This window comes from Triplophysa rosa, linkage group LG21, assembly GCF_024868665.1.
Source record: "Triplophysa rosa linkage group LG21, Trosa_1v2, whole genome shotgun sequence".
Classification (NCBI taxonomy): Eukaryota; Metazoa; Chordata; class Actinopteri; order Cypriniformes; family Nemacheilidae; genus Triplophysa; species Triplophysa rosa.
This window is the reverse complement of record NC_079910.1, coordinates 20631544-20647388: the sequence shown is the minus strand read 5'-3', so window position 1 is coordinate 20647388 and position 15845 is coordinate 20631544. Positions and strand designations below refer to the sequence as shown.

General features: G+C 36.1%; 1 protein-coding gene across 4 annotated transcripts in view; it reads right to left on the bottom strand.

Annotated features, from left to right (window-relative positions):
* The window catches only part of plcg1 (phospholipase C, gamma 1), a 48113-nt gene that overhangs the window by 13208 nt on the left and 19060 nt on the right, over positions 1 to 15845 (bottom strand). For all 4 annotated transcript variants that reach the window (XM_057320033.1, XM_057320034.1, XM_057320031.1 and 1 more), the window contains exons 6-11: positions 14518 to 14602; positions 14109 to 14192; positions 13733 to 13755; positions 13404 to 13473; positions 13047 to 13148; positions 12694 to 12812 (exon numbers count right to left, since the gene is read on the bottom strand). In XM_057320033.1, the coding sequence (XP_057176016.1) occupies positions 12694 to 12812; positions 13047 to 13148; positions 13404 to 13473; positions 13733 to 13755; positions 14109 to 14192; positions 14518 to 14602 (483 nt within the window). The remainder of the gene's footprint in view (positions 1 to 12693; positions 12813 to 13046; positions 13149 to 13403; positions 13474 to 13732; positions 13756 to 14108; positions 14193 to 14517; positions 14603 to 15845) is intronic.

The following is a 15845-nucleotide window of genomic DNA, read 5'->3' as shown; positions in this document are numbered from 1 at the left end:
CTTGTAGTGTCGAAAGACTTTTCTCAACAGAAACTTTTCTCACCCTCGAACACGCCGCATTGTCATGTAAAAGGTAAGCCAATGGTTTGACTGGTAGCCGCCGCGCTACCGCGGTTCAATACTGATCCCATAACCCCCCCCCCCGCTCTGCATATTTTGTATGCTTCTCTCACCGCTTCAGGGGTTTGCGAAGTGGACATAAAAGGCATTGAAGTGCACGAACCGTGACTACTACGCAAATCTCATGATTGCGGTTAAACAAGCCTTCAAATTTCCATAGTAAGTTTTGTCCCTGTGTGAAGGCAATCGTGTAGCGCAAATTCGTGTTCTGAACTGAAGTTAACTTCAGAAGTAACTTCAGCTGATTTCCTATGTGCAGGGAGTAGAGAGCAGTGTGTAGGGACCATGTCAATGGGAACACAGTTTATTCATGGAACGCTCTTCTAGCGAGCTGGTGATTTAAATCAACGTGGACCAGGATTAAGAACTGCTACACTGTAAAAAAAGTCTGTGAAAACTACAGTAAAAAACTCTAAAACAGCAACAGTAAAATACTTTTTAAAGCTAAATAGTATATCACTGTATTGCATACATTAAATTACCATAATTTAAGAAACAGTACATACATTTTATTTTTACTCTCTTAATATGTAAAAAACACAGATTCTTACAGTAAAATTTTAAATTTTTGGTGAAATTAATGGGAAAATACTGAGCCTTTACAAACAAGGAATTACCTTAAAAACAATGGTATTATTCTGTGTAAATTACACATTTTCTTAATGTGTACTGTAGAATATACAATATAAAACTGTTTAAAATCCAACAAACACATACCTTAAATCCTACAGTAACAAGATGTTAAACATATGTTTATCTTTTTGTCAATTTTAGTTAAAACTTTAAATACTCTGTAATTTACTGTACTTTTGTGTATTGTTCTTTTATTTATCTAATCTGATAATGCTAATTGCAATGAAGACAAAACGAATGTCTTGAAGAAAGTCAAGAAATAATTTTATCATAGCTATTCTAAAAAGATATTTTCCACATTATTTCATAATTACCACAACTAGACTATGAATAGGATGAACAAAGCAAAAATGTTCAAACATAAGAAAAAAACTTGACCATTTTAAAACAATTATGAAACTGTGTTTTTATTAGTGGTGCTTGCGAAATGGCATTTGAAATAATAATAAAAAGCGTGAACAAACGAAGAAACACACAAGAGGAAGAAGATCGTCTCCCCGCTTCTAAGATTAGGCCTGTGAATTGCGCAGCGCGACCTGCATGCAGCAAGTGGTGAGTACTCCTTTGGCTACTTTTCCACGGGGTAACTTGCAAATTGCAAAGCTCACTGCTAACGCAAAGTGTAATTCTGATGCCTTGTCAACTTGCATTTAAGCTTGCGTTTTCAAATCACTTAAATTAAGGTTACGTGGTAACTCGCTAATGAAAAATGTGCTTAAAAACTCATACACTGCTAATGCAAAGTGTACTTTTGACGTCTTTTAATCTTCTTTTAATCCATTTCTTGGCTTACTTTTAAAAATGCTTAAGAGAGCACGACAATTCATTAATAACGTTAACGGTCGATGTCGTTTTATATTTCAGTCAGCGCCATTTTAGCGCGCCAAGCAGCTGCTTTTGGAATACGCCATCCTCGTCCATCCTTTTGATTTCTGGGAGTTCAACATTTCTTTTCAAGGTAAGCCAAACAATACTGTTACAAACTAAAAAGTTAAAGTTATTTATTTTCCTTTCGTTGTTGTTATTTAACCAGTTTTGGCTATGTTTAGTTGCAATTTCTGTGGCAAGTCGGTCAAATCATTGAGGGGGTATGTACTTCATTTTAAACTTCATCGACTTCATGTGACATCAAAGAGTGGTGAGATTTTTTAATTACTTTTAAAGACATATTTTTGCCGTATATGCTTTGTTGAACTTTTTGTTGAATTTGGTCTTATTCAGGAACAAATGTATTTTCTTTTATCTCCTTTTCTTATGTTACAAGAGGCTGTATGCGACAGGGACCTCATCAATCTCTTTTTCTTGTGAGTCTATTATTTGGATTAGATACGTTAATTAATACATTAATTCCTTAACTTTTAACCAAAAATGTTATTGTATTGAAAATACTAATAAATTATCCCTTTCCTTAACTTGGCACAGCTGGAAAATTCACAGGATTGGCAAGTTTCTGAGCTTTAGTAAGTACAATTAATTTATAAGCTTTTGAACTGAAACTGCCCTGCATCAATAATTATCAGATCATTCATGCTACCACTTGATTGTTCAACTATTCTAACTCTTTTTTTTCATTGATATAACAAAATTGCAGAACTACAATTTTCAGAGTAATTCATTACAACCACAATGTGTTTACAATCTTTCCTTGTATAACAGTGGATGTCCCAATTTTGTCCTTATGCTTATGCTTAATTTTTATGCTAACATAAAACCATATGATCAACATCTGAACTTTTAACATCACATTAGTAAAGTTGTCTTGGACTTTTACAGATTAATATTACTGGAATATATTACCAAAACCAATGCTTATTCACCACATTCTGTCATCTTAGTGAACTTTGTATGTAAAAACAGTTCACTGTAACTGTCCGCTGCTACAAGATCTGCAGATTCTGTAGCCATCTTTAAGAATCGTCTGAAAACGCATCTCTTCCGTCAACACCTTACCGATCAGTTCTGACTTCTATTTCTTTTCTACTCTTTAAAAAGAAAAAAGAACCTTCTAACTTAGCTCTGTATACTGTGGTAGGCTCTATGAGACCAGTCTTGTTTGATTGCACTTATGCTTTTTGTTGTCCTTATGCTGTCCCAATTGCTTCCATTGTTTACCCCATCTGTAAGTCACTTTGGATAAAAGCGTCTGCTAAATGACTCAATGTAAATGTAACAAAAAAAGTTCTGAGGTAGAATTTGTAAAAACATTATGTACATTGTTTACATAATGATTAATTTATTAAATTAGAAATAACACAATCTGCTCAATATTGCTAAGTGAAGCACTTACTGTAGCTAATGTGTAAATGCTAAGTAGTCATATAATTTTAGTTACTATTACTGCTATCATTCTTTTCTGTTTCTTTGTTTCCTGCAAAGAGGATCATGTCAACACCTGATCATTGTAACCTGTCTGCAAGAGACTCTGTCCCACCTCTCTTCAGTCAAGTCTGGACCCAGTAATTCAGACACCTCAAGGATAATTAATGGTAAGTAGTAGTATTGTTCAGTCTATCAAACAGTACATAGATTAAAACACAACTCTCAATTCAAACTAGGGGTAAAAAATATAAAATATCTATTTTTTTACAGGTTTCACTTCATCTTTGCTATTAAAAATAAGAACATTAAAACAAGATACACAATACAAATACACAAATGAAATAAACAGGGCTTTATTTTTTTCAGCTACAGTAGGTGTATTTAATAGTGGCAATCAAGTAAGAAATTTAATTAACAAATGTAAAAATAAAACATTACATATACTATACTTACAGNTGCTTTTGAACTGAAACTGCCCTGCATCAATAATTATCAGATCATTCATGCTACCACTTGATTGTTCAACTATTCTAACTCTTTTTTTTCATTGATATAACAAAATTGCAGAACTACAATTTTCAGAGTAATTCATTACAACCACAATGTGTTTACAATCTTTCCTTGTATAACAGTGGATGTCCCAATTTTGTCCTTATGCTTATGCTTAATTTTTATGCTAACATAAAACCATATGATCAACATCTGAACTTTTAACATCACATTAGTAAAGTTGTCTTGGACTTTTACAGATTAATATTACTGGAATATATTACCAAAACCAATGCTTATTCACCACATTCTGTCATCTTAGTGAACTTTGTATGTAAAAACAGTTCACTGTAACTGTCCGCTGCTACAAGATCTGCAGATTCTGTAGCCATCTTTAAGAATCGTCTGAAAACGCATCTCTTCCGTCAACACCTTACCGATCAGTTCTGACTTCTATTTCTTTTCTACTCTTTAAAAAGAAAAAAGAACCTTCTAACTTAGCTCTGTATACTGTGGTAGGCTCTATGAGACCAGTCTTGTTTGATTGCACTTATGCTTTTTGTTGTCCTTATGCTGTCCCAATTGCTTCCATTGTTTACCCCATCTGTAAGTCACTTTGGATAAAAGCGTCTGCTAAATGACTCAATGTAAATGTAACAAAAAAAGTTCTGAGGTAGAATTTGTAAAAACATTATGTACATTGTTTACATAATGATTAATTTATTAAATTAGAAATAACACAATCTGCTCAATATTGCTAAGTGAAGCACTTACTGTAGCTAATGTGTAAATGCTAAGTAGTCATATAATTTTAGTTACTATTACTGCTATCATTCTTTTCTGTTTCTTTGTTTCCTGCAAAGAGGATCATGTCAACACCTGATCATTGTAACCTGTCTGCAAGAGACTCTGTCCCACCTCTCTTCAGTCAAGTCTGGACCCAGTAATTCAGACACCTCAAGGATAATTAATGGTAAGTAGTAGTATTGTTCAGTCTATCAAACAGTACATAGATTAAAACACAACTCTCAATTCAAACTAGGGGTAAAAAATATAAAATATCTATTTTTTTACAGGTTTCACTTCATCTTTGCTATTAAAAATAAGAACATTAAAACAAGATACACAATACAAATACACAAATGAAATAAACAGGGCTTTATTTTTTTCAGCTACAGTAGGTGTATTTAATAGTGGCAATCAAGTAAGAAATTTAATTAACAAATGTAAAAATAAAACATTACATATACTATACTTACAGACGTACTGTATAAATTAAACATTTATTCTTATTAAAGCTACTGTATTAAAGATCTTCAGACAAGAGCAGTGAGTGTTTATTTACATTTAAGGGATAATTAATCAAAAAAATAAATTGTCAAATTGTCATTTACTCACCCTCACATTGTTTTTAACCTAACTTGAGGTCTTTCTTCTGTTGAACATGAAAGATATTTTGAAGAACAGTTGCTGGTCCACAGTGACTTCCATAATAGGAATACTATACCATGGAAATAAATGGGGACCAGCTGTTAGGTTACCCACATTCTTGAACATATCATCTTTTGTGTTCAACACAAGAAATTAAAATAGGTTTGTAACAACATGAGAGTGACTAAATGATGACAGAATTTTCATTTTGGGGTGAATTATTCCAAGCACATGAATGATAAAGTTTAACCGCCAAAGCTTCAGAACATGCACAAATAATTAACTTTACTGGTTTACAATGAATGCCAGTGTCACATGATTGTGACATGAACTCTAACATTGTATTAACATGTGATGTGAATGTATGTCGCTTTGTACAATGTGTTAAAACAGAAGCGCCAAAACTACAACTTGCAGAAAGCACTGCATGATGGTATTAAGCAGATTGTGGAGACATTTTAAACATCCACGTTCAGAAATCATGATATCGCACACCCTAATTCGAACCTCTTAATCCATCTTTCTCAGGTACACAGGCCACCTGTATAAATCTTAAAGATGACTTGAGTGTCAGGGCAAAAGCTAGAAAATGATTAGTTGTCATTATAATTTGTTTTACCCCTGTGGACTTGCAGCATAAGTATGTTGAAGTAGATCTCTACACTAGTGTAAATGCTATTGTGTATGGTGGGACCGGCCTGTGGCATAGGTGACACAGGCCCTGATCTATTAATTATCAAAGTGGCCTGTGAAATTCCAGAGTGTTGCTTGCTTATGTGTAGTAAAAAAATACTGTGAGCTTACTGTATACTGTAATGCTCATGGACTAACTTGTCTTTGTGTCTCTTTTCTGCAGAAAGATGAAGAAAATGGCAGTCCATGCAGTACTTACTACATTTCCAGTTTCTCGAACTGATTTAGTGCCATGTCTTCAGTCAGGTGTGGACTTATTATTATTGTTCAAACAGAGCAAGTGGCCCTGGTTTACTTTTATATATGGACACATTTTATTTCCAAGCTCAACATTGTGAGTACACTGCAAGTTATTGAATCAGCTCAAACTGTTTTAACACAGTGTCAGTATGCAAAAACGTTTTTTTTTTGCATACTGTTAATGATCTGTTAATGATAATTTGTGTGTTGATTGACTGCATTTATTACCTCATTTAGTAATTTACAATAACCTGACTGACTGTTGTAAAATCTATGGCAACCACTTGTAATGCCTTTTGTGTTATACCGTATTTTTTGCGATGAAATTCTGGCAACCACAGCTGCCGGTAATTTTCTGTAAAATTGAAGTTTACAGTAAAATACTATAATATTTCATACGGTTGAATTGTGTTTATTACGGAGATAGACTATAATTACTATTAAAGAAATTTACACTTGCAACTGCTATTTTTAAAGTAAATCACTGTAAACAGGTTTACATTATATCTGTTTTATTTAACAGTAGTGTACCGTAAACAAGCAGCAATTCGCTACTGTAGAATTTACGGTTGCAAAAAAGCATTCTGTAAAGTGTTCCACATTGTAACCTTATATTTTACGGTGAACTTCTGGCAACCACAGCTGCCGGTATTTTACCGTATATTACACATGTTTTTTTTACAGTGTAGGCTATGTTTATGTTTGCTAAAATGGTGAAATGTGCTGTATAATATAGGTGTATCAGTTTAGTAATAGAAAAATATAAATGGCTATATACATATATAAAATGGCCCCCTCATTTACAGACAGGCCCCCTCAAAAACAAAATTCTGGCTACGCCACTGTTCTAAACACGCTGCTTTTGCTCGACTGGCAGAGCATCGAGGTTAACAGCACAAAGGCTGTGGGTTTGATTTCCTGATGGTGAGAATCCACTGCTGTGGAGCTACATCACACAAAACTTTCACATGACTTCAGGAAACATGAAGGGTCCATCTCATTTCAGGTTTACTGGGAGAATAACTAATCTTTCTTTCACGAAAATTTTGATCTACCAAAGATGATATACAGTATATATATATATATATATTTATATTAGGGGTGTAACGGTTCACAAAATTCACGGTTCGGTTCGATACGGCACAGTGGTGTCCCGGTTCGGTACGTTTTCGATACAGCAAAAAGGAAGACATGCCAGAAAAATTTCCTTGATTTTTTTCACATTTTTATTTATTAAAACTAACATCATAAAGTATGATTTTTTTACTTTGAACAATGAGCTATACTTGACCCATCGTCTGTGGTGTTTTCTCAGCAGCATATAAAACAAAAAAATGAAATGTAATTTTGTTGTAGACAGACACAAATACAAAGTAAAGAACAATTTTTATATCTGTTTTTACTCAATTTTTAGGTTTTTCCAGAAAGATGAACTGAACAAAGGAATTGTATAATCATAATAAAATATAAAACTTTTAAACTTTAAAGTCTATCCCACATTTGTGTTTTTTACTTGGCCAGTCATGTAACTACAGAGGCCGTCCGTTGTCTGTAGTGATTGGAAGTTCGAGTCATTTTTGCGATTCGGATGTTTGAATCTCGTTCAGCAAAATGAACGAATCTTTTTTCGAGTCATTTCGTTCATTCTTTCGAGCAGAGTTAAATTAATGTTGCATGTTAATAGCCAAATTACCCATAACGTTTATTTATGCTAGTTTTGATCAGATATATAATAAGAAATAACTTATATTGTAGTTATAGGGACAACGTTATGAGAAACAGTTATTTAATTATTTCCTAACAGCATTTCTGTAAAGTTATGTATTTATAATTCATTAACAATTTTGGGTCACTCAGGTATGCAATAAGGTTTACAGAGTTGTTGTTTTTTACTAAAAGTCTCATGCAGTTTGCAAAGTATATAATAATAGGCTATTGAAATCATTTAAATGTGCAATTATTTAATAAGAGATCACTTGTGTAATATATGCATTAGACATAAACACTGACTTTACTAGTGTTGCTTATGTTTATATTTTGCCAGCACAGTTCTTATGCAAAATAGTTAGTTATTAAGATAAATTAAAAACACATGCAGAAATCCACAAGAAACATTTATGAATATACTGACAGAAAAAAGAACAGAACGAGTACGTTTTAGAGAAGATGTTTATTGCACATATCTTTTGATCATTTTATATTTTTCCTATAATACAACATATAACACGTACATCATGCATTTGACTGATGATCGGGAAGTGGTCACGTAACGTTAAAGACTCGGACTCGAAGACTCCGGTACAGGCTGCAGGTTTGCCTGCGGAGCTACCATTTGACAAAAGAACAAAAGGGCTCGGACCCGATGACTCGAGAGACGAACTAATCATTTCTCTTTCCGGTATAAGGACTCGGACCCGATGACTCGAGAGACGAACTTCTTACTGTTTCTGGTACAATGTTGCACATCGCGGTCAACACAAAAGAACGAATCACTCGCTGAGACACTCGTTACTCCCGAGTCATTTTAAAGATTCGTTCAAAAAGAACGAATCGTTCATGAACGACCCATCACTAGTTGTCAGGCAACCGCTTGTGCCTCGGCCAATTGATTCTCTATTTGGCTTTTGTTTTTTGTACAAAGCAGGAATTACGTGTTGCTGAAATGGCCTCGTGAAGGAATAGTGTAGCGGGGCTCAATTACATGAAGCATGTTTTTAAAACCCCGTTTTCTACTACAGAGTAGGTCTCATATCCGCGGCTATAATGTACCAATCGCCGCAGTGATTTGTTTTGCTTTGTTCGAATCGGTTGGAAATGCCTGCATAAATGCTGCGGGGATAGTTTGTAGCGTGCGTGTTTCTCCTTGTTTTCGTCGATTGCCAGCTATTGACACACTGGGGTGATGTCGGCGTAAATGAGTTGACATGTTTGAAGTATTCCCGCTAATGTAGCTTATTGTCGTGTAGCAGATGCGACATACCGTAGTGTTTTTATCCACCACTCTCTTGCCACCCCCCTCATAATTTACAGGGAAACCAAAGTGGTCCCAAAAACCAGACCTGTTGATTTTTGGAGGATCTTCTATTTCTGGTCTGGTAATCGCATTCACGTTACTAGCCATATTGCTACGCGCTAATATGCCTGACTGGGGTAACGGTTAAGTGTAATTTTGTTTTTCTTTGGGGTGGGTGGGAGTGGCAGACAGCACGTTGCCTTTTACGTCGTTTGGGTTGCCTTGTTGAGAGAAGTCGCTCGGAGAAATCATATTTCACACAATTTAAGCAATTTTATTTTATTTTAGGATTAGTCAAACGAACCGTTCGGTTTGTAATGCGTTCCGAACCGAAAGCCTCGTACCGAACGATTCAATACGAATACGCGTATCGTTACACCCCTAATATATATATATATATATATACACTCACCTAAAGGATTATTAGGAACACCTGTTCAATTTCTCATTAATGCAATTATCTAATCAACCAATCACATGGCAGTTGCTTCAATGCATTTAGGGGTGTGGTCCTGGTCAAGACAATCTCCTGAACTCCAAACTGAATGTCAGAATGGGAAAGAAAGGTGATTTAAGCAATTTTGAGCGTGGCATGGTTGTTGGTGCCAGACGGGCCGGTCTGAGTATTTCACAATCTGCTCAGTTACTGGGATTTTCACGCACAACCATTTCTAGGGTTTACAAAGAATGGTGTGAAAAGGGAAAAACATCCAGTATGCGGCAGTCCTGTGGGCGAAAATGCCTTGTTGATGCTAGAGGTCAGAGGAGAATGGGCCGACTGATTCAAGCTGATAGAAGAGCAACTTTGACTGAAATAACCACTCGTTACAACCGAGGTATGCAGCAAAGCATTTGTGAAGCCACAACACGCACAACCTTGAGGCAGATGGGCTACAACAGCAGAAGACCCCACCGGGTACCACTCATCTCCACTACAAATAGGAAAAAGAGGCTACAATTTGCACGAGCTCACCAAAATTGGACAGTTGAAGACTGGAAAAATGTTGCCTGGTCTGATGAGTCTCGATTTCTGTTGAGACATTCAAATGGTAGAGTCAGAATTTGGCGTAAACAGAATGAGAACATGGATCCATCATGCCTTGTTACCACTGTGCAGGCTGGTGGTGGTGGTGTAATGGTGTGGGGGATGTTTTCTTGGCACACTTTAGGCCCCTTAGTGCCAATTGGGCATCGTTTAAATGCCACGGCCTACCTGAGCATTGTTTCTGACCATGTCCATCCCTTTATGACCACCATGTACCCATCCTCTAATGGCTACTTCCAGCAGGATAATGCACCATGTCACAAAGCTCGAATCATTTCAAATTGGTTTCTTGAACATGACAATGAGTTCACTGTACTAGAATGGCCCCCACAGTCACCAGATCTCAACCCGATAGAACATCTTTGGGATGTGGTGGAACGGGAGCTTCGTGCCCTGGATGTGCATCCCACAAATCTCCATCAACTGCAAGATGCTATCCTATCAATATGGGCCAACATTTCTAAAGAATGCTTTCAGCACCTTGTTGAATCAATGCCACGTAGAATTAAGGCAGTTCTGAAGGCGAAAGGGGGTCAAACACCGTATTAGTATGGTGTTCCTAATAATCCTTTAGGTGAGTGTATATATATTTTTATTTTATTTTTATATTAATCTATATATATATATATTAACCAGATGCGCTACTGTCATTACAATGAATGGAAAGGAGTGCAACGTTCAATATGGAAGAAAGAAAGAAAGTAATGGATAATGGGCTTATGTGAGGCGCCTGCCAGCCTGTGCGCAGGCGCAGTAGCTGAAGCGACCTCGAAAAAGGTGGTTTTTAGAGCCAAACCAAAGTTATGATGCAGTTCATATCAGGTTTAATTATTGATCATAAATATGCTGTATAATTGTGATTTTTGCCAGCGGTTTTAGAAATATCGGCCTTCCCCCATTCAAGTAGATAGGACTGAGGACTTGCTATGACGTCAATAGCTGCCCAGAGGAGTCGCAAACATGGCTGCCGCTACATATAGAACATTTTTGAAGTCACTAACTTCAGTTAAAGGACATCAGATTGAGACAATACCATGCATTACCACTTACGTCTTCTATGTTTTCTATATATACACAGCCTCTTAAAAAATGCCGAGACCATTTTTCTGATTTTAAAATGTACTCATTATAGGTGTGTGTTTGGGTAAAATTATCTTTTTTTTCTTTCATTCTGTGAACTTCTAACGATTTTCCTCCCAAATAATAATAATAATAAACATTTATTTATATAGCACTTTTCATACATAAAATGTTACTCAAAGTGCTTCACAGGTGCAAAAACAGTAAAATATTACAAATGACATAATATAATAATAATACAAAAAAGTAAATAAAAGAAAAAGTAACAATTCAGACAAGGATTAAACACAGCTTCGACCACTATTAGCATAGGCAATTTTGAAGAGATATGTCTTGAGCCGTTTTTAGAATTTTTTTAAAACTTCTCACTTCATTTGGCAGACAATACAAAATGTTTGGTAAAAAAAAATGTTTTGGCCTAAAATTGACCGTGCGATATTCTAAAATACCAGCACTAGAGGATCTTGGAGTAGGATTTGGAATATATTTCGACAGACAATCGGAAATGTATGTAGGTGCCAAGTTATGCAGTGACTTACAGACTTATAATAGAATTTAGTACAATTTTATTAATTTAGGTTAATAAAATCTATTCTTTGGTGGACTGGTAGCCAGTGTGATTCCATTAAAACTGGTGTAATAAGATCTCTCCCTTTTGTTTTCATGAATACTCAGATGCTGCTGCATTTTGTATTAATTGTAACTTTGCTACAGAGCCCTTAGGCAAACCAGTATACATAGCATTACAATAATCAAGTCGAGAAAAAATAAATGCATGAATTAATTTCTCGGCATCATTCATGGATAAAAGGACCCAAATAAAAATATTGTTTCTATTTTCAGAAAATACAGGTGATTTTGTATTTAGGAAATGTTCTAAATAATTGTTTATGTGATAAGCTGGATTTTCCTCACAGTTTTCATGTGTCCTGTCCAGTGTTGGGTAAGTTACTCTGAAAAATTAATTAATTACTAGTTACAAATTACACATTCGATAATGTAATTAGATTACTGTACAAGTTACTCTCTTCAAAAAGTATTTAATTACTTATTACTAATTACTTTCTATATCCTACATCAACCTTGATGAGTTAAGTGATTCAAGGATAGACATGAAACGGCTCTTTTAATTCATTCAAATAAATAATATAAAACTAAATAAAGTATTATTATTAATTACAAATGTGAGAATTATACATTAAAGCACGGATTTTGAAGTTAGACTTTGAATTTTGATGTAAATTCCTCTTCTGCACACACATATATTACACAAAGTATTTACTTTAATTACATCAGAAGTAACTAATTAAATTACAGAAAAAAAGAGTAATCCCTTACTTTACTTTTTCAAGGGGAAAGTAATTAAATTACAGTAACTAATTACTTAGTAACTAGTTACACCCAACACTGGTCCTGTCATGCTGTCAGTCTTTCACATTGCTGTTGAGTGAGGTTTGATTTTGTTTTTTGTTAAAATTCAACAGACACTGGACTGGAATGATCATGATTTGAAACGTAAATTTGGAAAGGTTTTTCAAAACTACAATGCAAAATTGTGAAAAGTGCTAGACTTGAAATCTAACTGAACCGAGTAGATTTTGAGGTGAAATGTTTCTTCAGATGGACTCACGTGTTGTGTGACGAGGAGATCCAGTAGTGAGACAGCGGGTTGTTCATGTCCTCCGGTCGCACCTGATCCAGCTGTGAATCCCAGATCATGTTCTCCTTCGAGAACAGATACGTGAGGAACTGACAAGCACAGAACATCAAATGAAACACCGCACATATACAGAAACTCAAAGTCTTGATCTCATTTATATTGTCAAGTCAGTTTTTAGTCATGTGCGGTTCTCTACATGAAATCTAAGTCCAAGTGTGTGGTGTGGCTTTCTTGAACATGACTGTAGCTCAGCTGCTAGAGAACGCACATGATGATGATGATGAGCGTTTGTAAGACACTATGGAATTGAATTGTAAACGAACCTCATCTTGATGAAAGTACGGCTGCTCGATCTCTCGCAGAGGATCTTTCAGGTAGTTGAACATGAACTCCTGAACCTTGTTGTTGTCTGTGGCCCAGAGCTCCTGAACACACAAACACTTGTGACCGACCATGATTTTATTCATGTTAACTCCTTGAAAAAGATTTAGATTATTTACGTGTGAGAGGAACATTTATTTTCAATAACTTTTTCTTTTTGCGATATGAAATAAAAGCCAGGCCGCCGTTATAATGTAAACACACAAACACTCTGTACATTATTTGTTTAGAAGTGATGCTTCGTCTTAAAATAGTGTGACTTTCCCAGAATGCAGCACACATGCAGAACACCTGCTAACCTTCTGATGTTCAATTAAAAAACTCTGAAAGTCCTCCAGTGAGATCTTCTGATTGGCTCGGTCTATAAACCTGCAGGAACATCCACAAAGACATGAGTCAACTGAGACACAAACGTCTTCAATTGTACAAAGTTGGGTTCTTTTCCTTTTTGTGATAAAAATAGAAATTGTATTTGATAAAACTCTACAATGAAATCAAATGCTAATGTTGTGCCCTGAGTGTTTTTACATTACAAAAATATATCAATATCACATTTAAACTAAACCTCTTGAAAAACAGATGGAGTGAGAAATAGAGGGAGAAATAAAAAGAGAGCGAGCGAGAATACCTTTGCAGCAGTGGAATCTCCATCTATATGAAAACATAAAGACACGTTAGTTATGACAATCACATTTAATGGGTGATGCTGTAAACAAACTGAAGCACATCACATTCATATACTGTCCGATCATCAGCTCGACTTGAGTGATCAACACACACACACGCGCGCGAGTGCAGGGGTCATCTGTGATCGGTGTGTGTGCGGTCGAACAGCTTTTAGCCGAGTGATCTTGCGGCTTTTTAAAAGGAGGAGTATTGACGTGAAGGCCATTTGAGACGAAGGGCAAACGGGGACAGATGTGGGGCATAAAGTGATTCAGAGTTCACAGAGCAAGGCTTCAAACCTCACGATAACACATCAATAACACCAAAGTGCTACTTACTGATTTCTGTGCGTCAAACATCAGACTGCGATACAACTGAGCAAACTGACTGTACGACACATCTCCATTCCTCAGCTCTCCATCCTAACACAAAAAATGAAGTGGTATACAAAAAGCAGATGAACACAAACACAATTCTGGTTGATGCAACATTGACATTTACGCATTTGCCAGACGCTTTTATCCAAAGCGACTTACATCGCATGATACTATACATTGTATCTGAGTATGTGCGATCCCCTGGGATCCAACCCATGACCTTGGCGTTGCTAGCGCCACACTCTAACCACTGAGCCACAGGAAAGCAACACCGTCGACAATGCCACAAATAAAATATCTGAAAGTGAATGTTTAACGTGTGTGTGTGTGTATCCATTGGACTATAATACATGGAAAATAAGTGAGTTACCGGAAGCTTCTCCCGTAAGAATCTCATGTTAGGAACTCTGTAGTTGACTTGACACAACATACTCTTCAGATCCTTACAGGAAATTCTGCAGGAGAAAGGGAGATGTTTAGGACACTTTGTAGTGTGCTGCAGCAGTCTTCAACGTCACCTTACATCAATCACACACACAACGTTTATTCAAACCACACATCTATACAGTTAAAGTATATTACGTGCGCCTGTCATCATGTCGTTTCATGTTTTAGACACATGTAATGTGTTTCTGAGGCACACGTGTATTTTTTGTATGAATGTTTGTTTCATTGTGTAGAGTGTCATGTGTTTGATTTCAGCACAGATGTTTTCTGAACTGACACGGCTGTGTGTGTTATCCACAGAAGACCTCGAATACTCAAACCCAGTCTCTCCACCCCTCCCGCGTCTCTCTCTATTTACCTTCTGTGCATGTGTGCGTGCGTGCGTGCGTGGGAGTGCCCGCGCGCGCGCACACACACACACACACACACACACACACACACACACACACACACACACAAACAGGCTGTTTCCTGTCGCAGGATGTTCTGTCTCCAAGCTCTATTTACCCAACAGGAGTGTGTTTGTGTGTGTTTGGGCTGTGAGTCAGACACCTTTAAGAACATATACCGTAACAAAGACACACAGAAAGGTCAATTAAAATATGAACACCAGTACAACAGGAAAATGGAGCCACCTGTACACACACACACCTTTCCGTGTGTTCTGATATTAAGTGACGGCCTATTAAACTGAACTGTTTGCTTTACATTTAAATGTTAAAAATATCTGTGAATTATGTCATCAAGACGCTTATCGTTTCATTACATCTTCATTCAAAAAAAACCACACTATTATTGCAAATACATTTCTGTATGAAAACCACACTGTCAGACTTGAGCGTTACGTCATTTACTACTACGTACACTGTCAACTTTCAGTTCAAATGACTCACTAAGTAAATGAATTACTTCACTACTTCTTCGAATCCACACGGACTAAAGACATTTTTCAATCTTTACGTTTTGAAATTTACTAACACTTACTTTCATTTCAAACACATTTTTCACCACAATCTTGACTAAATGTTGAAAGTCTATACAGTATGTAGCATCATAAGTGACTGTAATTAAATGACTTAAAAGGATGAAAGAAATTTCCAATATTCCTTTCTTAACTTCGTGTCATGTCAAACCTGTACGACGTTCTTATGCAGAACACAAAAGAAAACATTTTGAATATCTTCCTTTGTGTTCCGCTGAAAAGAGTCATATACAGGTTTACAACCCCATGAGAGTGAGTAAATGATGACT